This window comes from Rhagoletis pomonella, unplaced genomic scaffold, assembly GCF_013731165.1.
Source record: "Rhagoletis pomonella isolate Grant_MI unplaced genomic scaffold, Rhpom_1.0 Rhpom_scaffold_01436, whole genome shotgun sequence".
In the NCBI taxonomy this organism is placed as follows: Eukaryota; Metazoa; Arthropoda; class Insecta; order Diptera; family Tephritidae; genus Rhagoletis; species Rhagoletis pomonella.
This window is the reverse complement of record NW_023459990.1, coordinates 1-23,254: the sequence shown is the minus strand read 5'-3', so window position 1 is coordinate 23,254 and position 23,254 is coordinate 1. Positions and strand designations below refer to the sequence as shown.

At 38.6% G+C, this 23,254-nt stretch overlaps 4 protein-coding genes across 6 annotated transcripts; 2 read left to right on the top strand and 2 right to left on the bottom strand.

Annotated features, from left to right (window-relative positions):
- Positions 1-8,082: 8,082 nt before the first annotated feature.
- On the top strand, positions 8,083-9,649 carry LOC118752365 (serine protease snake-like). The gene is made up of 3 exons (XM_036487247.1): positions 8,083-8,440; positions 8,493-8,763; positions 9,012-9,649. The coding sequence occupies exons 1-3, from the start codon at positions 8,308-8,310 to the stop codon at positions 9,601-9,603; spliced, it is 996 nt and encodes a 331-aa protein (XP_036343140.1). The 5' UTR covers positions 8,083-8,307; the 3' UTR covers positions 9,604-9,649.
- Positions 9,650-12,860: 3,211 nt separating this feature from the next.
- Positions 12,861-14,716, bottom strand: LOC118752371 (beta-1,4-N-acetylgalactosaminyltransferase bre-4-like). Of its 2 annotated transcripts, XM_036487253.1 has the most exons (2): positions 13,434-14,716; positions 12,861-13,191 (listed from the first exon to the last, which is right to left on the bottom strand). In XM_036487253.1, the coding sequence occupies exons 1-2, from the start codon at positions 14,396-14,398 to the stop codon at positions 13,053-13,055; spliced, it is 1,104 nt and encodes a 367-aa protein (XP_036343146.1). In that variant the 5' UTR covers positions 14,399-14,716; the 3' UTR covers positions 12,861-13,052. The 2 variants fall into 2 exon arrangements, with proteins under 2 accessions (XP_036343146.1, XP_036343148.1); XM_036487255.1 differs by lacking the exon at positions 12,861-13,191 and having other exon boundaries at positions 13,210-14,714.
- Positions 14,717-20,668: 5,952 nt separating this feature from the next.
- On the top strand, positions 20,669-21,719 carry LOC118752370 (succinate dehydrogenase assembly factor 3, mitochondrial-like). Of its 2 annotated transcripts, none has more exons than XM_036487252.1 (4): positions 20,669-20,881; positions 20,941-21,045; positions 21,116-21,225; positions 21,506-21,719. In XM_036487252.1, the coding sequence occupies exons 2-4, from the start codon at positions 20,964-20,966 to the stop codon at positions 21,683-21,685; spliced, it is 372 nt and encodes a 123-aa protein (XP_036343145.1). In that variant the 5' UTR covers positions 20,669-20,881; positions 20,941-20,963; the 3' UTR covers positions 21,686-21,719. The 2 variants fall into 2 exon arrangements, with proteins under 2 accessions (XP_036343145.1, XP_036343144.1); XM_036487251.1 differs by having other exon boundaries at positions 20,937-21,045.
- On the bottom strand, positions 21,698-22,391 carry LOC118752368 (dihydrofolate reductase-like). Its single transcript, XM_036487250.1, has 2 exons — positions 22,266-22,391; positions 21,698-22,202 (listed from the first exon to the last, which is right to left on the bottom strand). The coding sequence occupies exons 1-2, from the start codon at positions 22,343-22,345 to the stop codon at positions 21,716-21,718; spliced, it is 567 nt and encodes a 188-aa protein (XP_036343143.1). The 5' UTR covers positions 22,346-22,391; the 3' UTR covers positions 21,698-21,715.
- Positions 22,392-23,254: the final 863 nt, after the last annotated feature.

Sequence of the window (23,254 nt, the reverse complement as noted above, 5' to 3'; positions counted from 1 at the left end):
GTTTTCAAAATACAACCAAATAGAACATTTACATTTGTTCGCTTAATTTAAGTTTACACGTTCAAAACACTGCTTACACGTATAAGATTTCTCTATATTTTTATATATTTTATTAAGCAGACAATTTTCTGCCATCAAAAACTCACTTGCCAAAGCTATGACCGATTAGCTGTTGAAATTAACAAGAAATTACCTATCGTTTTGAAAGAAAAATTGGTGATAGGCAATTTGCAAAGTGTGAGTGTATTCGTAAAAAGGGTGAGTGCATGCAAATTGAATCAAATTTGGAAATTTTTTTATTGAAATGCATAAAATGTCTGCTTTTGTTTTTTCACACAAAAAAAAAAGATTTTTGATATGAATTGAATCAATCTTAAAGATATTAACATATTTTACAGAAGTTTTTTATACAATACCTTATTTAAAGGCCCGAATTTATTTTGTTTAATCTTAAAGATTGGTGTGAATAATTAACCAATACTGTAAACAATATAATGTGTAGTTCTAATTTTCACTGCTAATTTGTGTAGCTAAAACCCCCGCAAACTCGTGAAATCTCGTTTTAATGATGAAAAATTTTGGTAGTTTGGAAACTGATTTGGTAGTCGTTTTGGTACCTAAAAATGGTTTCAAGTGGTAACACTGATCATGAGTTGCGATCCCATACGAGTTCGGACTTGTCAGAAATAGTCAGAATCAGTCAGATTTTACTGGAAATCGATCCCGTACTCGGTTCTCTGACTAATGAGAGGACAAAAAAGAGCGTAAATAAGGTTCTCTCCATGATACAATAATTTTTAGGAAGTAATTTCACTTCTTCTCCTTATCCGCCATGTTAGCTATCTGACAGAAAACGTATTTTTTGTTGTACCAACTTTTTCAAAAACAAAATTCCGGCTTTTAACGTTGGAAAAATAAAACGAAGGAAAGCCAAACATATACGAAATTATGAAAAGTTCACTGATGCTTCCGTGGACATTGCAACACACGCAATAGATGTAAAGGCCCGTTTACATACAACCTTGGCGTTGCGTTGGCGTTGGAGTCGCTTCGCCAGCTGACTATGAATATATGCATTTACATGTCTCCACATAACCAAAGTTAAGGCTCAGTTATGCACACTTTGCAATGCACTGCATAACATGTCATTTTACGTAAAAATCAAAAATCAATAGACTCTTAGATATGTAATGGTGTGCGTTTGGTAGCCGCTTAAAGGCCCCGCCAGATAAAAATTCTTTTCTGCGTCACAGGGATGCTTTTGACTGACAAGACGCACATAACATTGCGAGGCGCCACAATGAAAACGTTGCCGCAAACAAAACAAAACATTTTGATTGGCCAAAAGTCAGTTGGTCTGAATTCGTTCCATACATTGTTGTTTTACCACATTGACGCGCGTCATAAGTTGAGAGTTGGGCGATTTTTATCAGTTGCGGCAATGCATGCGTTGCCAATGTGGCGTCTTCTATTTAAAATCCCAGAGTTAACTTCGATGTCAGTCAAAAGTATCCCTGTGACGCAGAAAAGAATTTCTGTCTGGCGAGGCCTTAAGGTCCGTCCACATAGAACTTTGGCGTTGCGTTGACGTTGGCGTCGCTTCAACAGCTGACTATGAATACATGAATTCAAATGCAGTCGTCCACATAGCTAAACTTCGATAACGCTCACGCCAACACAAAGCAAAGAGATGGCCAACTCTCAACTTATCGCGTGCGTCGCTCATCAGCTGTTGCAAATAAATAAAACTATGTGGAATATTTTTCCTTTTTAATCAAGTGCTCGCAAGAAATATCGTTTTTAATGCAATTATTGTTGTGAAATATTAATTTGTCTGTCGTTAGTATGTTAATGTAGTGGCCCAAGCATTCGCTGCCAAGTGTTCATTGTAGCAAGCATATTTTTAACGTGCGTTTTGCCAAACCAACGCCAACGCCAAAGCCAACGCGAAAGTTTTATGTGGACCGGCCTTAACACGCAAAGCTCATTTAACAGATTCCCTATGTGACAACTTCCATGCAATGCCAAGTATGCATAACTGAGCCTTTAGGCAACGCAAACGCCAACACAACGCAGAAACATGGCCAACTCGCAACTTTTCCCGCGCGTCGTTCATCATCTGTTCCAAATAATCAGTGATTTAATTTTCCTTTTTAATCAAATGATATAAAATGTTGATTTATCTGCCGCTAGCATATTAATTTAGTAGCCAAAGTATTCTCTGCTAAGCGTTCATTGTAGCAAGCACGAGCGTTAAGCTGCCTTTACATCGCATGCAAAAGTTGACTTGCTGTCTATTTTGAAGCAAGCCATTTTTGAATCACTATTTACACGAACGATTTTTCCAGAGCAATGTTGAATCGCCTGAAAAATCGCCTCATGTAAAGGCAGTTGTCAAAGCGACGCCAACGCCAACGCAAAGCCAAAGTGGTATGTGGACTGGCCGTAATAGCCCATTTATGCATACTTAGCTTTGCATGAGATTTGTCACATAAGAATCTGTTAAACGGGCTTTGCGTGTAAGCGGTTACCCAACGCATAGCACTTAACATGTAGAATTCTGTTGGGTTTTGATTTTTACGTAAAAATGGTATAGCAGTAACTGGGCTATAAGGATTCAGCTATGTATATGTAAAGCCCAAAATACAATAACGCAGTGGCAGTGGCAGTGGCATTTTTTTCGAAATCAGCATTTTTTAGAAAGTGTGGTGTCCAATGAAGTGACTCACAATACAGCAGTGGCAGCTAGCAGTACAGCTCAGTTTAGCCCAAATTCTAAATTCACTGCCACTGCCTTCATCGCAGCAAACTTCAGCCCAAAATACAATAGCGCAGTGGCAGTGACAGTTTTTAAAATCAGCTGTTACTGCTAATATTGGCAGTCACTGCCGAAGTAAACACAATACGGCGTTGTCAGTATTCCGTCCACCATTTGCAAGGATTTTTTTTCTTCGGATGTTCGCCTGGATACTCCAGTCCACGAGAATTGCATCAAAACTTCAGACTGGAACACACAATCAATTACTTTTTAGGCAATCTTTGAACGATCTTCTACCCCAGTACGGTCTCCAATTTTCGATAAAAATGCAATCTACAGACGATTGGTTAAAGTGTAATTCACTCGGCACTAGCAAATAGAGAACATGTTTGGCTTACCAGCTGAGTTCGAAACTCTGCATCTTTTCTAATTTTATCATCTAAGTTAAATATTTCTTCACCCGATGATAATGGGAATTTAAAATGTTGAAGCAAATCTGGTTTGGCGTTGAGTACTGGTACTTCTTTACGAGAATGATCCTGATTAGAAAGTAATCGGAAAATTTTGTCCAAGCTCAGGTTAATTTTTGAAAAATCATCCTTAATCTATTGTTTTATCTCTGTTTTGAATGTAGTTAACTCATTCTTCGGCTTACAAACCTCATTTTTAAGATTACTTATTTTATTTATAACCTTATTTTTGCCGAGGTTTGGTGCTGCAATCTCTAGAAACAAGATACACGTTACAATATGATTTCAATATACCAAATATTTTATTAACCTTCATCTAAAATATTAATGCCAAAGGTCCCATTACCGTCCGGCTCTAAAGCTATTGGGCTATATACCACTTCCTGAATTTGTGAATTACTAGGATAAATAGGTAAGCTATGTTCAGTAATCATATTAACAAACAAATGATTTATATCTGTTAACTGTTGAGTAATAGATTTATTTTTATTGGTTCGCCTTTTTTTACGCTCCTACTCCAAGAACAACCTGAAAAGGAATGATAATAAACACTTGTACTATGTTCGTTGAAAATACGAACGTTTCCTCTGAATCTGTGTCAATGCACTGTGTTGGTTGTTTATCAATTGCCAAAGCGTCTCCAAATGTAAGAATTCCAGAGAATTTAAGGACACAGCAGTACTCCACCCATCCCTCTACAGGTACGCTCGCAGCATTCGATCTCAAGTTTTCCTTTGGGGAATGGCTCAAATGTTCTGGCCACAACAGAACTCCATTACTTTTCCATTGATGGGGAACAACAGAAAAATGTTTTTTTTTCCCACGTTGAAACAATTTTAAAAGAATCAATGCCTTCGAACACAAAAAATTTTACTAAAGCCAGTGTTTTAATCGGTTTACTTTTTATCAATAAGTCTGTACCAGTCTGTAATTACCCTTTTAACATGATTCAATAATACAAGGTTCGATAAACTGACAGTTGTCTCACTCGCACCGCTCCCTTAGCAGTGGTAGAGTGTTGCTTCTTTGCAAATTTACTTGGAAAAAGTGTAGCTTTGCTGTGAAATAGAAGTACATATAAGCTTTTGTGCAATATGTTTATTTGTATATGCATATGAAGCACATTTAACTGATGAAAACATAAATTGTTTTTAAATTGGATGTTTACATAAATCTCATAATAGTTTTATTTAAATTTTGAGTTCTTTTGATTTTTTTCTACAGCTAAATAGCACATTAATTACGTAATTCACGTAGATGTATTAATATTTCGTTAAATATTTCGTTTAAACTGCCAGATTTCCTTCAAATACATTAGAATTTAAAAAAGGAATTTCACTTCTAATTGCCTACTTTGCGTACTTTTCTTCTACCATTTTCGCAACAAGGGATTGCATTCTTTCCCTTTCTCTGTCCTTCGTAAATGCAACCTTTTGTAAGGGAGTGTTAAACCGCGGCTGTTAATAATTATCTAACCTTGTATTATTGAATCATGGAGGGACAGCATGAACGAAAGACACAAGATCACGTAAGAACGCGACGTTGTTTTTGTAACTGGTTTTGAGAAAAAGGTTTCCGAAAGCGGGTTCGTCAGCTGAGCGTTTGTTTACATCACAAGCACCACTATTTTACACTTTTATTCAAGTAAAGAAGAGTTAATTCAACATGACAACACATTTCAAAGCATTTTGTTGCATCATTTTACCTAAATTGTGCGTTTAAAGTGGCTGACAATAATTTTGGCTAATTTTGGTTTTCGTTGTTTTCTTTGCTTTGTTTACTTTTCGCTCGTTTTCCAGTGAAACAAGATAGCGTAGAACCCGCTAAAAAAATCGACTTTTTTCACTCTCTTGTTCTTACGTGATCTTGTGTCTTTCGTTCATGGAGGGGCAGTGCATTTTTGCCAACGCCGAAGCAGTAATAGGGCATTCGCACAAGGCGATTTTACAGGCAACAAAAGTTGAATACGAAGTTGAATGAGAAGTTGAAAGTGAAAAAGTTGCCATCCCTATTCAGACGAGGCGATTTGCGATTCAATACGAATCGTTATTTACATTATTGAAAATGAATTTAAATCGCAAAATTTTATCAATTGGCGTAAATTTGGTAAGCCAAGCGTTGGTAGAAGTGCTTTTAGCGAAGCTGAAAGATAAAATAAGAGTAAAAAAGTAAAAAAGTATACAGAACAGTGTTGGCATTTTTGGTACAATTGTACTTGTTTGATACAATTTCATTTACAATATACTTTCCTACTACGGAGTATTTTTAGTACAATTTTGTAATGAATACTAAAAATATATAGCTCTGAAAATTCAGCGCAAGAAATTTTTTGTATTCTCTTTTGTTCGCCTGTTCGTATTTACCTTACTACCTTTACTAAGTTTTACTAAAACAAAATGTCGAAGTCAGCTTCATATAGAAACAAAGGCCCGTAGTCATAGTCAAAATAAAGTCGACTTTAAAGTTAGTTGCAGCTTTTTGACATAATTTTCAATGGGATATCTGTCAAAAAAGCTGCAACTAACTTTAAAGTCGACTTTATTTTGACTATGACTACGGGCCAATGTCTTCGTTAGTTATAAGAAGAGATTATATTTACGAGATAATATCTATTTAAATAAATATACATATAAAATAAAGGCTACTTATTTGAAGCAAGTTAAAAGAAACAATGGCAGGATGTCTATTTGTGTATGAATTCATTTGCCACGCTACCAAACTTTGCGGCCAAATTATCAGTGAAACAAAATAAAAAGAAAGGATAATAATTGAACCAGTTCTCTATCAGGATCACATCGTTGTTGTTGAATTTGCGTGCAAAATTTTTATGTGTATCCCGATTATTGCCCAAGAAAACATAGCTGGAGTTGCGACAGAGTTGCATTGACTTCAGTTTATCAAGTTTATTCAGTGACATCGCTGGAGAAATTTATCAGAAATGTGTAAACGAATTTCCAGACAAATTTTGACAGTTCATTTATAAGGTGTACACAATTATAAGTTTATACGGTTTACAATGCATTTATAAGGGCTGATGAATACCCTTATTGTGTTTTAGGCGCAGTAATTGTGACAATAGTCATATGATGAATTTTGTCATTGTTGTGGGAATAGGGCGGTTACTTTGTTTTTGCTTTATATTTTGATATTTTTAGCCATTCAAGTTTTTTTTCGTGCAACCTTGCGTGAGTTGAACGCAAAAGTTGCCTGAAAAATCGCCTCGTGCGAAAGCCCTATTAAGGAAATTTAACACAAGAAAATTTTTTAAGGCCCCGCCAGATAGAAATTCTTCTCTGTAGGCATCGGACACACTGCGCTTCGCGGCGCAATTGGGTTAACACCGTAGCCGGAGTTGCCGCTGACACCACAGGTGGCACTGGCGTTATTGAGCTAGCGCCAAAAAATTGCGCTATTACCCATGACTACTTCTCTGCATCACAGAGAGGTTTTTGATTGTTATCCAAGCGAACTCTGATTTTGAATAGAAGACGTATCAAATTCACCCAATTCTAAACTTTTTACCCACGCATATGCGGCAAAACAACAACAACATGACATGTAGAAATGTAGCCGTAGGGGATCCACCGAGACCAGTAAAGTTTTGAAAGGGGTCTACGAGAAAAAAAGGTTTGGGGACCTCTGTTTTAGCATAAAAAAAAATTTACCAAACTGAACCGTGGTTCACGGATACTTATGAACCGGTTCTTTTACCGTTACAAGCATTTTCTGAGTGGTTCGAACCACTGAACCAAACCTCACCTATTTTTAGAGCGGTTTGTAGCACTGGTTTTTGCTTTTCTTTAGAGCTTCAGTGGAATTCATAATCGCTACGCTAAATTTTCGTCGCTAAAATTCTATAAATGAAAAGCGCTCGCCTAAAAGTATATAACAAGAGTAAGAGTAATGCGATGCGTAATCAGCTAAATCTGCCTGTGTGCAGAGCATGCAACTAGATGTTGTGCGTGTTGTTAGGGGCGTCTGCTATTCTTTTGGAGATTTTTGGCGATCAAAATTAGCGATAGCAAATGTTGGAATCCGGCTGCAGCATACTGCCCATTACTTATAATCGCTGTGACAACAACTGGTAACTTATTTTGGTAATAAAATTTGTCGGTTACAAAATCTTTAACGTGCAGAGTAGACACGTAGACTTTCACTTTTTTACTGAAACCTAACGGTTAACTATCAAAAAACGATTATAGGAAAGCCAGAACGTGAATTAAAAAAACAGAGTAGATTTGAAGTAAAGCGGATTAGATTTAAAAAAAATTTACTAAAGCTGCTGCGATCAGAAGATGTCCGAGCACTGAAGGCGAATGATTTTTTTAATATAACGAGCGGAAAGAGCTAATAACGAGTAATTTAGCTTCCTCCCGTACCCCAGGATGCTCCTGGATTTGTAAAATTGGCGGGAAAAACTGTTTTCATATGCAACTGGCGGCAATTTGATTATTTATTCTTATTTTTACTAATAAATGCACATATTTCTATACAATAGTTTTAACGATGCTTACGTTATTAGTAAATGTTGCCAAATTTTACTGAGTTCTTGGATTTACCTTCCTTCATTACAGTTGGACAAAAAAAAAGTTCGCAAATCATTGAATTCTCTCATAAACTTTCATATTCAGCACCAGATTTTAAGTATAATAACAGTAAAATCGAGATATTGAGTCATTGTCGTAAGTGCATCCTTGTTTAATGCACGTGTGTTCAGTTGGGACACCTTTATTCCACAAATACGAAATTGTCCTGCTCAGGTAACGAAAATGCTCATCAGCAGAGTACACATGTACATAAATACATACATACATACATACACATATCTAAGAAAGTAAACACCATTGTAAACACTTCCTACTCAAAACTTGATATGAAAACTTGTTATGTCAGACGGTGAAAAGATTCCCGTACATATGAAAACCGCGATTAACAATACAGCAACAGGCGGGGAATCAACACACAAATAAATTTGCCTATACATTTGTATACTTATACATAAATATTTCATTCTGGGCTCTAACAAGTTAGAGAATGTAGTTCGAGCTCATCTTCAATTCGAGCCCGCAGTTGCGAACAATGCATCAAAGAAATTGGATGGAAAGTATGCAGCTCAGAAATCTTTTTACAAGAGCAATACTTTTCTTGCTTGTGCTTGATAATAAGTGGGCTTTCGTTAGGGGACAAGTCCAGCCAACAATTGAAGTAAAAAGTAAATGATTTGGTATAGTAGTTGTGCAAGTTTTAATTGTATTTTCTTTAAGAATGCACTGAAGTGAAGCAACTTATATTCGAAGAGGTGCGAACTTTTAGCGCTTTCATACATGGCGCAGAAGAATTAAGCTTTACGGTAGATAATTGCAAGCCGTATGCACCGCTAATAGTGGGTGGAACTCCAGCAAGCCCCAGGGAATTTCCGCATATTGCACGATTGGGTCGTGAGGAGAAAGATAGATCGATAGAATGGTTTTGTGGTGGGACATTAGTAAGTGATAAATATGTTTTAACTGCAGCGCATTGCCTTTCATCAAGCCGGTAAGAGCACGTCTTTAAATACAACATACATTTATTTGTATATATGTACATACATATCTTTACCAAAGTATAGAAAGGCTCTATCTCACATTTTTGTTCCTTTAAATATAGTTTAAAAATTTAGCAAAAAACAAGACTCTACAGTTGAAATGGAGTACTTTATAGTTACAAAGAAATTATCTCATTTAACGATTATAAATATCATGTGAATTTATGATAAAACATTTCATGTTTTTTTATCTCCGCAGCGGTGAAGTGAATGTAGTTCGCTTGGGCGAACTGGAGTTTGAAAAAGAATCGGATGACGCACAACCAGAAGATATTCGTGTTCGTCGCTACGTCGAACATAAGAATTATGAAAGTGGCACCATTTATAATGATATAGCTCTCATTGAACTGGATCGCGCTGTTAATTTCGACGCATATAAACATCCCGCCTGTTTGCCAACAACCTCAGGTGATGAATTTGAAAAATTTGTCGCTATCGGTTGGGGCAGTATCCACTTCGCCGATGCTGATTCAAAGAAACTATTAAAAGTGACTCTGCATCGATTCGATTTCCACAGTTGTCAACGTATAACAGAATCTGGAGATGTAGATCAACTTCCCAGAGGAGTGGACAATCGTTCGCAAATATGTGCTGGGTCAAATGAAGCGAAAGACACTTGCAGTGGTGATTCTGGTGGCCCATTATTGGCCTACCATCCCAGTTTTCCATGCATGTATACGATAGTTGGTGTTACGTCTTTTGGTATGGGCTGTGGTACACCCAATCAACCGGGCGTTTATACGCGTGTATATAACTTTATTAATTGGATCCGTGACACTGTATGGGCTTAGAAAAAAATAGCAATAAAGATAATTGAGAAAATATTAAAGATATAAAATCAAACACAGTTTTAAGTTTCAAACTATGAGTATCAATTTATTATCGTCATTGTCCTAGTTAAATATACTTCAATTGAGATTCTTCATGCTCTAAATTTAAAACAACTTAAAGCACTTGGCATAGTTACATTAGGATTCATATACATATATACACAGTATGTTGCATGTACTTCTACATACATACATTATTGTTTAGCATTTTGTAGCCGCGATTTGTTTATTTGCGTGCGTGTGCGTTTACGTGAAACATACGCGTGTGCGTATTAGATATAGACTAGAAAAAAACTTAGAACTTTTTTTATGTGTGCCAATAATTTAAAAGCCCATCGACCAGGCGCAAAACAGCCTAAATCGCCGTTGTGGCAAAAATTAGATTTGGCAACACTGAACTCCAGGCATCGAGATTTATTCACCTTTATTAAAACAACAGATTTGTAAAATAATAGCTAGAGAAAATACGGTCTATCAAGGCAATGCCTTAAAAAACCGTTTTTCGCACTCCAGTAAAATTTGAGTGCCGTAGGATCAGCGGTTTTGCAATTGGTCTATGAGCGGTTTTGCAAAAACATCGTCGATATGTTAGTATGTCTTTCTTGATCCTTGTAGGTAAAATTTTACATTTCAATACATACATTAAAAATATAATCTTAACTACTTTGCATTTTTAGCAGATTTGGGAGTAGTACACGTATTTTTCGAATACAACATTTTTAATTTCCACTGTTGATGTAAGTGGTGAATTGCAAAATAATCAGCCTCATTATTGCTTAATGTGATACCGGAATTAAAAAGTTTATACTAAAACTAATATTATAATAGTAAAAAAAACGTTATTGTGCCCAGAGTACCATTTTTTCTTCAAGACTAATGTTTAGACCGATTTTTTTTTTTGTAATACTATGTAACTCAACTCGAGCCCAACCTTGTACGTAGATTTTTTTATACATGCCAATACCACAAAAAATAATTAGCCAAATCTGTGAAGCTCATGGTGAAATTCACATAATGTCATCATTACAAAATGGGTCAACAACAACAAGCTCTAGTGATGATGTTACAAACAAATTAATTTTTGAAAGTTTAGTGAACATTTTTTACTTTCAGCGGCTTTCAGCTTATAATGTAGTTCTTTTTAAAATTTTCCGCTATTTGTTAATAGCGCAATTTTTCCCCTATCGCTAAGCTGATGGTAAATAGTGAAAAATTAATTTTTTTTATTATATTCAGTGCTAGTGAAATGTTTAGTGCACTCAAAACTTAATGCACTACCCCTAGCTCCTACTTTCAATAATAAGAAAAGTAACTGACACCCCTATTGCGACTGTCGACTAATAGTAAATAGGTGCGTTCGTTTAAAATCTTCAGCAGAAACCAACCAACTGTCCAAATTTCGGCGAAATGCCATCTGTTCTCTCACAAGAGAGAAATATCAACTTGCAAGTTAGACGAACAGCTGATATAATTTTTGTTTACATACAAAATTGTAAAATTTTAAACGTACGAAAAGTCATCGCAAAGTTGTATACTGACACAGTTTATTGATTAAACAAATAACTACTTATTTCTTACAAGTTTAATTAGTCGCATTTTGTAATTTTTATCTTCCAAACCATCAAATTCAATTTTGTGATTTGCGTAAATGCCAACCAGCAGTTTTTGATCAGCTGTTTTCCTGTTGGCAAATTGCTGTTGGCAAAAATTTTTCCAGCAGAAACCAGCAGCTTCCCCTCAAAATGAAATGTCAGTTTGCTCTCTCAATTTCCCCTACTTTGCAAGTTTTTTGCGTACGCGAACGCAAAAACTTGTAAGTTTTGGTTAAACATGAACAATTAACAGCTACGCGAACGCACTTTTAGGGCCGGTTTCTCCATCTCTGGTTAACACTAACTCCTCGGTTAAACATTGTTATCGACGTTCTAACTCCATGCATACAACAGGGAGTCGATAAGGTCGGTAACGATGTTTACCGGGGGATTAGTGTTAACCGGAGATAGAGAAACCGGCCCTTAGTCGATTATCGATTATCCGTGGTATTTTCAAAGTCGTTTTCTCGTTCAATAAGTGCGTGTTAATAGTTTATAGTCGCTCATCCTTCAACAAACAAACAGTTGTAGAAAAATTAGCGATAAAAAAACGGTTGTTGTTGTTGTAGCAGCATACAAATTCCCCAAAGACTTTTTGGGGAGTATTGCTGGAGTGACAGTCCTTGGCCAGATTTAAATCAGGGTCGTTCCGGTTACGTAGACCCGACTGTCGCTTATTGAACGAGAAATCGACATTCAGAATGCCATGGACAAGCGATAATCGAAAAAGAGTCGTTTATCTACTACTAGTCGTCACTCGCAATAAGGGTGTGAAAGTTTTAAATTTGAATCCCAAGCGTACTTCTAAAGTATGAAATGAGATTCGTAGCGATAGGTATAATCTCGTTGCAAGGTTTTGTAATTCACAACCAAATCTTTAAAATTACCAATTTATCTTTATTATCAAATGCTCAGTTTTTGCTAATGCAACAACAAGCACTATTATCGTTTCATTCTTGACAACTACGTACATATACAGTATTGGACATATCTATAGCACCCCCCTTTCAAAGCGATATTGTTTGCCACTTAGGTTTAATTATTTGTTTTTAAGAATTTTCAATTAAAATACAGTTCATTCTCTAACAAAACCCATATAAACCAATGTTTTAAACTTTTTAAAAGACCGCAAAAAAGTGCAACAAACTTTCCCTTAAATTTCAAACTTTTTTCTCAGAAGCTCTAGAATTTTTTTGAGTACACAGTTTTATAGCGCATTCAATTTTGTCCAATAATGTGGAAGTTTCAAGTCGCTAAAGATTACCGTTGATTTTTTAGAATTTCTTTTCTCTAATTTGCTTCCATATAACGACTAAACACAATTTATTTTTATATGGCAGAAACCCGCAACATCCTCGGCGAAAAAAATTCTAAAAAATCAACGGTAATTTTTAGCCACTTGAAATTAGCACATTATTGGACTAAAATTGAATGGGCTATAAAACTGTGTATTCAAAAAAATTCTACCGCTTCTGAGAAAAAAGTTTGAAATTTGGGTGAAAATTTGTTGCACTTTTTTGCGGTCTTTTAAAAAGTTTTAAACTTGAGTTTATGTGAGTTTTGTGAGAGAATGAACTGTATTTTAATTGAAAATTCTTAAAAATATATAAATAAACATGAGTGGCAAACAATATCACTTTGAAATGGGGGTGCTATTGTATTGGCCAATACTGTATATGTACGTACATGAAATTTGGTTAAGAACAACGTGATGTGAAGTACCAGATAAAGCAATCCGCACACATGCATCAAAAGTGAATTAATTAAAAATTTGTCATTTTCGATATTATGCGATAAAATTGTTCTCCGATTATACATTTACCTCAGAGTACAATCATACATTTCTGCCAGCAAAACCTGAAGTAGTTTTTGTTTTTGATTTGTTGTAAGAGCACATGTGATCATGATAAATAGTTTTTTGGAACTCCTGCCAAACGGTGAATTTCGAGCTGATACGCTATTGAGGATAGTGGGCGAATTGTTTTAGATTAGTAACCTTAGACCAATTACATGGTGATGCTCACAGGTATACGAGTACTTAAACTTGTGTATGTATATGTATTTATATCTTTTCGTTGTAGTCTTGATAACTACAACTACAAGCCTTATTCGAGTGGGTTTTCAATCCACTTATCTTTTAAACGGACGATTAAAAATTTCTTTCCTTGGCATATTTTTGTAAGACATTATTTAACTCACGTTTCGACGAGAATGTGTGTGAATAAGCTATGAAGTCGACGTTCCTTTTCTTTGTACTCCAACGAATTTAGGCCATCAGTCAGGAAGCGCTTGTAACCATTTCTTAACAACTTCAGCCGATCTTCGTTCTTTTTCTCTGGCTTGTGTCGCATCATCGTGTATTTACTATATCCCGGCTCAAAGCGACAAATATCAATTTTATGGGAGTACAATCTGTTGAAGAAATCATCGTCCTCACCTCCCCAGCCCTCGAACAAGTTTGACATTCCGTTAATAAATCTATATTGCTGCGTTCGTATAGCCACAACTCCTCCAAATAGTCCACGATATGGCAATGTAAAACGGAAAATATCCAAAGCGGAGCACATATGTCGCGGATTCAGTGTACAAGCGTATAGTTGACCTAGGTTCATCGGGAGCAGATCGACATCGTGTAATATTAAACAAGGAAATTCCAGTTCAGCAGCAATTACTGAGCCTATATTGAATAGCTTCGCCCGGTTAAATGGTTTCTGATCATATTGTTCAATTAGGAAAATTCGATAATGAATGCGTTGCTGCCGCAGATAATTGTGCATGTAGATAAGAAAAGCATGAAGTTGCTCCTCCCGCTTGCGGTAAGGCACAATGATTGCGGTACTAAATCGTGCGCTGCACTCCTCCGGAAAATATTCACCTCCGGGTATTATTTCTTCTCCACGCAGTACATGTTCGCGATACTGCGGCCGATATGTGTTTGCATTATCTGCTATAATATCACTGTAATCACATGAAGGCATGCGTTGCATGGAGATATTACTGGTAACTTGCTCGACAAGCTCCTCACTTATTTGATTTTGGTGTAAAAACTCGTAATGTGAAGCAAAGCGCCATGGCATAATCCAATATATCAGCAATAGCACCAAGGCGATGCGCGCAGCCAAGTCCGTAACATTATAACTCCTCTGGTTTATTTTTAATATCATACTGCCGAATATTTCATTTGATTTGCAATGCTGTTATCACCGCTTTAATATAATACATGACTCCAAAGTTTACAAATTTGTGTACGGCTGCGAAAATAGTGCTCCGAATTCCTAACTTAATTTTGTGAACAGCTGATTTGGTCAGTTGTAGTGATGAAAAACTATCGCTAGGGCTATCGATAGTATCGATGATTTCAGCCCCTATTATGAGGTGTGTATAGTAACAAATAGTCAGCACTAATTTGTACTGGAACCTGCAAATGAGTAAAATGAGAACACATGCAGAAGTGTACGGGAACCCAAAAAGCACTATTTCCTACACAAACGTCAGTCGGTTTGTTTACATGTCATTGGTACAACACTGATTTGGATGCAAATCAGTAAATAATTATTCACCCTCATTGCGAGAGTCGTGTCGAATACAAGTCGTTTTTCGAGAGTCGAATCGTATCGAAAATTTCACGTCATTGCCTAAAATTTCCACTCGACTAGTGTATTAAAACGGAAAAACTTGGCAGCACTGTATAGTTTTCGACAAATTTCGTCGTTTACTTTTTTCAGCACGACAGTGAACAATGCCAATGTTGTCGAGTCGTACAATTTAGCCTAATTTACGACTTACGCAATGATGCTGATTAAAAACGCTTCCAATTAAGAATAATTGCGTACATATTAAAATATTTCGTTGTTTACTTCCATCTTTGCTTCCGCTGTGTTTTGTTTTTGTTTACAAATGCAACCCTGCATATCGTTTGACATTTCCTGAACTTGAAGAAAAATAAACTTCGGCAAATTCCTGTAACTTCTAACTGGGACAGTTGCTCTCTTACTCGCTCAAAAGTATTTCCAGTGAGAGAAATGCTTGCGTACGGAACGACTTCCTGTGATTTCATACTATTTTTTACTATGTCCTAATGTACTGGAACAAACTAATTGTTGGAATTGGACTATAAAAGATGCACATGCCTACATATGTATGTTGTGAACTCCTTTGTTTGTAAATATGTTTGTTACTGCAATTTATTTGTAACATGTGTTGAATATACAAAGTTAATAAAAGGGTAATAGGGAATTTACATGAGGCGATTTTTAGTTGAAAGCAACAATCGCCTGGTGTAAACGGCCTTTCAACTAATCGCTTTCAATGAAGTTGGTCGGCTGCCCACTTTCGTTCAACTTTTGATTCAACTAATCGCCTGCGAAAGTTGAATCATGTAAATTGCCTATAAAAATAGCTGTATTGCAAAAAAGATTCTGGATTGTTCCGTGCTATTTGTTTCTTCTCGATCGTCGTTCGCCTTTGTGGTCTTCGTTTCCAAATTGTGTTGTTCTGTCGTTGGCTGTTGTGTCAAAACTCTGCCTCTCCCATCGCTATCGCTGTCCTTTAACGGCCGCCTTCACATGGTTTAAAAACTCGCTTGCGTTCTGCTTTTTTCTCTCGCAAGCGAGAAAGAGTTTTGTTGACTGGGCAATTGACAGCATACTTTTTCATTTGTAAAATGTCGCCAAACAAGAAGGTTCAAGCTTTGCAGGCTCTTAAAAGTTTGAGAAAGTTAGAAAATCTGCATAAAGAGATGTATACTATTTTCAAATGAAAAGTGGCTGCCCCTAAATTTGTATTTGTCTCCAAAATAAACGATGTTTCTACTCTGAAAAATGAGAACATAGCTGTCAAACAACAAAAATTACAGTTGAAAGCAAGCGAGAGCTCGCATACCGCTCGGTATGCGAGAAAAAGCATGCTTCGTACTTTTTGCGGTCTACACGTGCGGTTTCTCGCATGCGTCGTCACGCAAGCGAGATTTTCCAGCACGTGAAGACGGCCGGTTATACAAGGCAGATGACGAGTTTGATTCCGATTTAAAACGAAATTTACAGGGTGCCATTACACCCCGCCACACCGTGAATCACGTAGGGATTCACCTTTAATTTGCAGGATGGCAAGCCTTGTTGCAAGGCGACGTAGTACTCCTCCAGCGGTCCTGACCTCGACGAGACTGATCTGCCCGACCTTGGCTGGAAATACTTTGGTGACTCGGCCTTTTTCCATTGGCTCCGCGGTTGAAGATCGTCGCAGACCAGAACTAAATCGTCGATCTCAATCGCCTCAACTTTGTCGTGCCACTTGTGGCGCAAGAGTAATTGCGACAAATAATGCCGTATCCACTGCTTCCAAATGCGGTCCTTCAGATACCAGTGGCGATACGCCACTGTTTCCTGAGGCATATTTTTTGGTCAACTGGCTGTGGTGTTTGCGTTGAATTGGGACAACCAACCAGATAATGGTTCGGATTTATGGGATCGTCTTCCCTTGATGACAAAGGCACCTCAGTCAGAGGCCTCGAGTTTAATATATTTTCGGTTTCAATTAGCACGCTTCGCAGTGTGTCTTCTCTTGGTGCTTCTTCGCGAAGTGTATTCTGCAACAATCTCTTAACGACGCGAATGAGGCGCTCCCAACAACCTCCTGAACTTGGATTGGAAGGAAAATTAAACTTCCAGTCTATGTTCCGCCTGGTGACCTCATTGAATATTCGCTCAAAATCCAAAATTCGCTCTGACTCTTTCAGCTCTCGTTGGGCGCCAACAAAATTCGTCCCGTTGTCGCTTCGGATTCTAATCGGTGTGCCACGGCGGTTAATAAAATTTCGCAGGCATAGCAAAAATGCATCAGTCGACAAATCATTTGCGAGCTCCAAATGAGCCGCTCTTGTAGTAAGGCACGTGAAAATTACTGCCCATCGCTTCTCACGTCGACGACCTATTGTCACGTTAAACGGGCCAAACACATCTACGCCCGTGTACGTGAACGGCCTAACATAAGGGGTGACTCGATCCTCCGGTAACTGACTCTAACTCTGCATCAGCCTAAAGCGCTGGTTATACTTGCATTGTGCTGCAGCGCATAACATGAGTACTGCCACATAGAGAATCTGTTTAACGAGCTTTGCATACAAGCGATTATCCTACGCAGCGCATGACAGGGCATGGCATCTAAGTTTGGAGAATTTTGATTTTTCGCTATGTGACATTTTCAAAGAGAGATGCCACTCCCATTGCTCTCATTAGTCTGTTCCAGTACCCATCAGATTTAGGGGAATTACTGAGAAGTCGTTCTTGTACATACATTGGGGCATATTTATATTCGAAACAAAGTCAATTATAAAGTTAGTTGCCGCCATTTCATTGAAAATTATGACAAAAAGCAGCAACTAACTTTAGTGTCGACTTCATTTAAGCTATGAATAAGCATTCTTCACTTATGTTTTCCTAACTAAATGCTGGAGTAGTGGAACAGACTAACTGATCACAGTGAGCAGCTGATTCTGGAAAATTATGCGCTCTATGCCGAGTACAATTACACCACTGCTTCACATGCGCTGCAACTTGTAAACGTACATAAGCGGAAGAAGTGGGAGGAGCATCTGAAGACTTGCAACTTCACCTCTGGTGTGAGCAAGCTTTGGTCAACCGTGAGGTCATTGTCTAATCCGACGAAGCACGACGACAGAGTCGAAATTTCCTTCGGCGACCATGCTTCGTCGGACCCGGAGCGATGCGCGAGCTATTTTAGCCGGCAGTTCATACTGCATCCTCCGGTGGACAAAGCCAAGCGTCGAGTGACCAGAAGGCTGCACAAACTGCCAACAAATTGTGCCCCCCTTGCTTTCACTTGCGGTGAAGTTCAGGTGGCCATCGGGAAGGCGAAAGCCTCCAAAGCCATGGGTCCCGACGGTATATGCATGCTGATGCTGAAAAATTTGGGTCCTGCGGGGGTAGCGTACCTAACGGAGGTCCTCAATTTGTCAATGGCCACTCTCATCATCCCAGACATCTGGAAGGTGGGGAGAGTGGTCCCACTGCTCAAACCGGGGAAACCTGCAAACAAAGGAGATTCGTATCGTCCGATTACACTCCTTTCCCCGGTAGCGAAGACACTCGAGGCCTTGCTACTCCCGTACTTTACAAATCACCTGACCCCAGCGAAGCATCAGCATGGTTTCCGTAAAGTGCACAGCACAACAACAGCACTTAACGCCATAAACACTCAGATAACTCGTGGCCTTAACCGTAACCGTCCCTGTGAGAGAACGATTCTAGTAGCGTTGGACTTGTCAAAGGCGTTTGACACCGTCTGCCATTCCACGCTACTAGAAGATATAGAGGCCTCCTCTCTCCCACAGAGGCTCAAACGGTGGTCGGCAAATTATCTAAGTGGTCAACATTCGTCGGTAATGTTCAGAGACAAAACGAGTAAGCAGCGAAAAATAAAACAGGGGGTTCCTCAGGGTGGTGTCCTTTCCCCGCTACTGTTTAACTTTTATATTTCAAAGCTCCCTCAACCACCAGAGGGAGTCTCGATTGTCTCCTATGCCGACGATTGCTCGATTATGGCGACTGGGAATGGAATTGATGACCTGTGTTCGAAAGTAAACGGCTATCTCTCCGAACTTTCTCGCTTCTTCACTGCAAAGTGTCTAGCCCTCTCCCCTACGAAATCCTCCGCGACCCTCTTCACAACCTGGACGAAGGAGGTCAGGCTACCGCTGGGGATTCACGTCGATGACACACCAATTCCGACGGTGAATAACCCCAAAATACTCGGAGTAACTTTCGACAGCCTGCTCTCCTTCTCTGCGCACTCAACCGCTATTGTCAATAAAGTACAGAGCCGCAACAAGGTCCTCAAGTCGCTAGCCGGCAGTACTTGGGGCAAAGACAAAGAAACGTTGCTGGCAACATACAAGGCAATAGGCCGGCCGGTTTTGAACTACGCAGCGCCAGTGTGGTCGCCTGGGACTAGTAGGACGCAGTGGACGAAGCTACAGACCGCACAAAACACCGCACTGAGGACAGCGACGGGATGCCTCCTGATGACGCCTGAACACCACCTGCACGGCGAGGCGCAAATGCTCCCGGTAAAGGAGCACAATATAATGCTCTGCAAGCAGTTCCTGATCGGGACCCACAGAAGTGGCCACCCGTGCAGACAGCTGCTTGCGGAGGAGCCCTCGCCTAGGCACGTCAGGAGGCATCTATATGAACTAACGGACGAAGTCCAGAGGTTCATTAAGCAACCTCTGGACCCGACAGCCTACAGACAGGCCTTGAGCGGCATTCACAGGGACTCAGTCTCGAGTTATGTAGACTCTAGACCTGTGAATGCCGTTCTAGGCACACCACCCCCGGACATTGACGAGACGGAGCTTCATCTGCCTCGGGAGACGCGCACCACACTTGCACAACTTCGCTCCGGCTACTGCAGCAGGTTGAACTCCTACCTGAGTAGGCTGAATGAGGATGTGCCTAATGAATGTCCGGCATGCGGAGAGACCCCACATGACTCGAAACATCTCTTCGCATGCCCGGCAAACCCGACATCCCTAACGACCTTGTCCTTATGGGCAAACCCCGCAGAAGCTGCACGCTTCCTAGGGTTGCCGTTAGTGGAACTTGACGACAACGACTGAGATACCAACCGATCTGGGCGGGGTTGTTGTAGCCGCTACAACAACAACAACAACATGCGCTGCTTCTCTATGCCCTGCACTTGCAATGTAAGTATAACCAGCGCTTAAATTGCAAAGCAATGGAGTGCACTAAAACGTTACCTATTCTCTAAAAGATTAGATGAAAAACGCAATATTTTCGCATTTAGCAAAATTAAATCACGTTTTTCGCTGTAAAGTGAACTGTATTGGCAGTTTCAACTCGTTCTTCTGTAAAATCCTGTAAGTTCATGGAGTACTGGATCAGAGCTATTAAGACTTATTAGAACTTGCAGGAAGTTGCAGGAAAAATGTTCCCGTACTCCAAAACCCTCCAAAATCCTGTAAACGAGAGCGACTTTTGGAGAGTTGTGTAGAGAATGAAGTTGCAAGATTTTACTTAAACTTGTTCTTCTGGTAAAATCATGAAAAGTGTCAAGCAATCACTGGTTGACGTTTTTATAGGAAAAATGTTTTTTTGTTCCCGTACTTGTTGTTATTATTCACTTTTTACTCTCACTTCAGAGAGTAATTTTGCTGTTTGACAGTTTTACAGGATTTTTCACGAAAAGTATTGGATCAGGGCTTTTACCAGAGGAAAAAAAATCTTGCAACTGCATTCTCTACACAACTCTCCAAAAGTCGCTCTCATTTACAGGATTTTGGAGTACGGGAACATTTTTCCTGCAACTTCCTGCAAGTTCGTATAAAATCCTGTAAGTTCATGGAGTACTGGATCAGAGCTATTCTTGGGTTACTATACAAACCTACAACTATTAAGAACCAACGAGATGAAAATTCTGCTGCTCCGATATCACATCCTTACGTCTTTAAGAAAAGACTGCCAACTTCTATCACATTTTTCGAACTCCGTACACTGTGCACAAGTATGCCGGACTATCGATAGTTCCAAATTACAATCGAAGTAGCGAAAAAAAAAAAACATCGATAGTTTTGCACCACTTCAAGCAACTACATCTGAAATTCCTCAAAAGTTAGTTTTTGATCTATTATCAGCTGTTCAATAGTTAACCGTTTATAATTGCAAGATAGTAAATAATTGCTTCACCAAATAGATGTCTAAAATAATAGTAGATCAATTAAGCCACGCACAAAAGGTGCGTATTTTATATAAGACGATATTACGTTTGCATAGAGGTAATTTCTAACATCACCGCAAGTTTACTGTCATGCAATCATGGTCACTAATGCGTTTGTCCGTTTTCAGGTTTACCACAGGAGCTACGAGATTTGGGTGATAAATATGCGCGCGACGAATTTCGGCGGCATCTTGCATGCTCACCTATGGAAGCACAACTATTTATGACTGAATGGGCTGTAAGGGATTGAAAAACATGCCTCGGCATTTCCAAAACGGAACCATTAGAATTTTTATGAAACCCGGGTGACGATATTAGCCAGATTTTTTTAAATGAAACCATCACTCCCAGAATGTTGAAAGAACATAGAAAGGAGTTGGACGCATATTTAAGATGTGGGCGGCCCCCTTTCCCCCGTGTCTTCAAAGCGTGGTTCCCTATTGGAAAATTTCCCCCATGCTTTTTTAACGAGTCATATTTATGATTTTCCTAATGTGTTTAATACACTTATTTTACAGAAATATGCCGTGACGATTACCTCACAACTAGGGCTAAAGGGTAAACCAACGGGGACACTAGGGGGCGAATTGGACACTAGAACTGTTGAAATGCTTAAAGACGATCAAGTAGTACAATTATATGAACTAATGATAGCTGCCAAGGGCCTTGAAGACACGAATACCGTGAAAACGAAATAAAATGCAGTTTCCTTCAAATAGGTACCTGATTTAATCAAGAATTGTTTGCTTCTCTAACACTTTATATACATATTGAATGCCGTCCTCCACTTGAATACCCAGGGGTAGGAAAGGATCAGGTTTGGCTTCTTTGAAATCATCGGGAATCTTAGGGAAAAATGTGTCGCATTCAAAGTCTTTCAGAATTTCGGTTAAATATATCCGATCACAACGGGGCGAAGCCATAGCCTCCTTGTACACTCCGCTTCCACCAACGATCCAAACCTTTTCAATTTGCTGCTTGAGATCAGACTGTTCTAAATGTTGCATTGCTGTTTCTAAACTCGGGTAGAGCAGCACATTATCTGGTAACTCAGATCGTTTGAGTGTTGTACTCAATACGATATTTAGACGACCGAATAATGGCCGCTTATTTTCAGGTATACAAAAGAATGTTCTTCGCCCCATAATCACCACGTTTTGCTTCTCTGGATTTTCCCGCCGCCTAGTTGTAGTCGAAAAGTATTTAAGTTCTGATCTGTCAAATATATAATTTCAAACAAATATTAAATAGCCTGTGATTCGCACAAATGTTACACACCTAAGGCGCCATGGTAATTCACCTTTCAGACCTATACCGAAATTCTCACAAACTGCAACAATTAAATTAAAAGTTAGCATTTTATTCAAATAGCTAGTGATAGAACGATTCGAGTAACGAGTACTGAGTAGTATCGAGAACTCGATACTTTTTCACAAGTACAGAGTAAATATCGACGAGCTAAGAACTTTTAAGTAATTTTTTTTTTTTAATTACCCAATAAATATTGTGGCGACGTTCGAATATTAACTTCAATATCCAATATGAATGTTATGAAAATGAACATAAAGCTCATTTACTTCAATACTGTCATAACTCAAAAAACCGAAAGCTCGAGTAACACGCCTTTAAAGTTTTTAATTCACATATCGTAACCCTCATGCCAGAAGCATGAATGTGCAAATTTATCAGTTTTGAGTTATTGGGTTGACTTGGGTTATTTTTGGATTTTCTATGTTATACCAAAACCCTGGATATCATGCGTACACGGAAAGTAAATATTTTACAATTTCGTTTGCCAAAATGTAGAGCTAAGTCACGCAAAAAAAACTTTCGAACTTGATTTCCCAAAATTTTCTTTTATACACATTCATGTTTATGGCATACGGGCGACGATATGCATACTCCAATACTAATAATTAATACATATTTTGTTCTAGTGAGCTACTGGTAATTGGCACAGTTATGAAATTTTTACACACCCTAGAAGAAAATGTAACGGTCATTTCAACATTGGCTTCAGGTAAAAATGTTTCAATAATTAAAAAACGAATATCTTGCCTCCCCTTTGATAATGAACTCGACAACTTGGCCACTCTCCAGCATAAGGCAGCCGTCGTTAACCCATATGTATATACTACCTTCGTTGTGAAATCCAGCCCATTCTTGAAGAAAATTTTTATAAAAGATATCTTATTTTTCCAATAGAGAATGGGCTTAACCACATTTGCTTCTCGTCTTCTACATTTGCATTTCATTTTCAAAGTAAA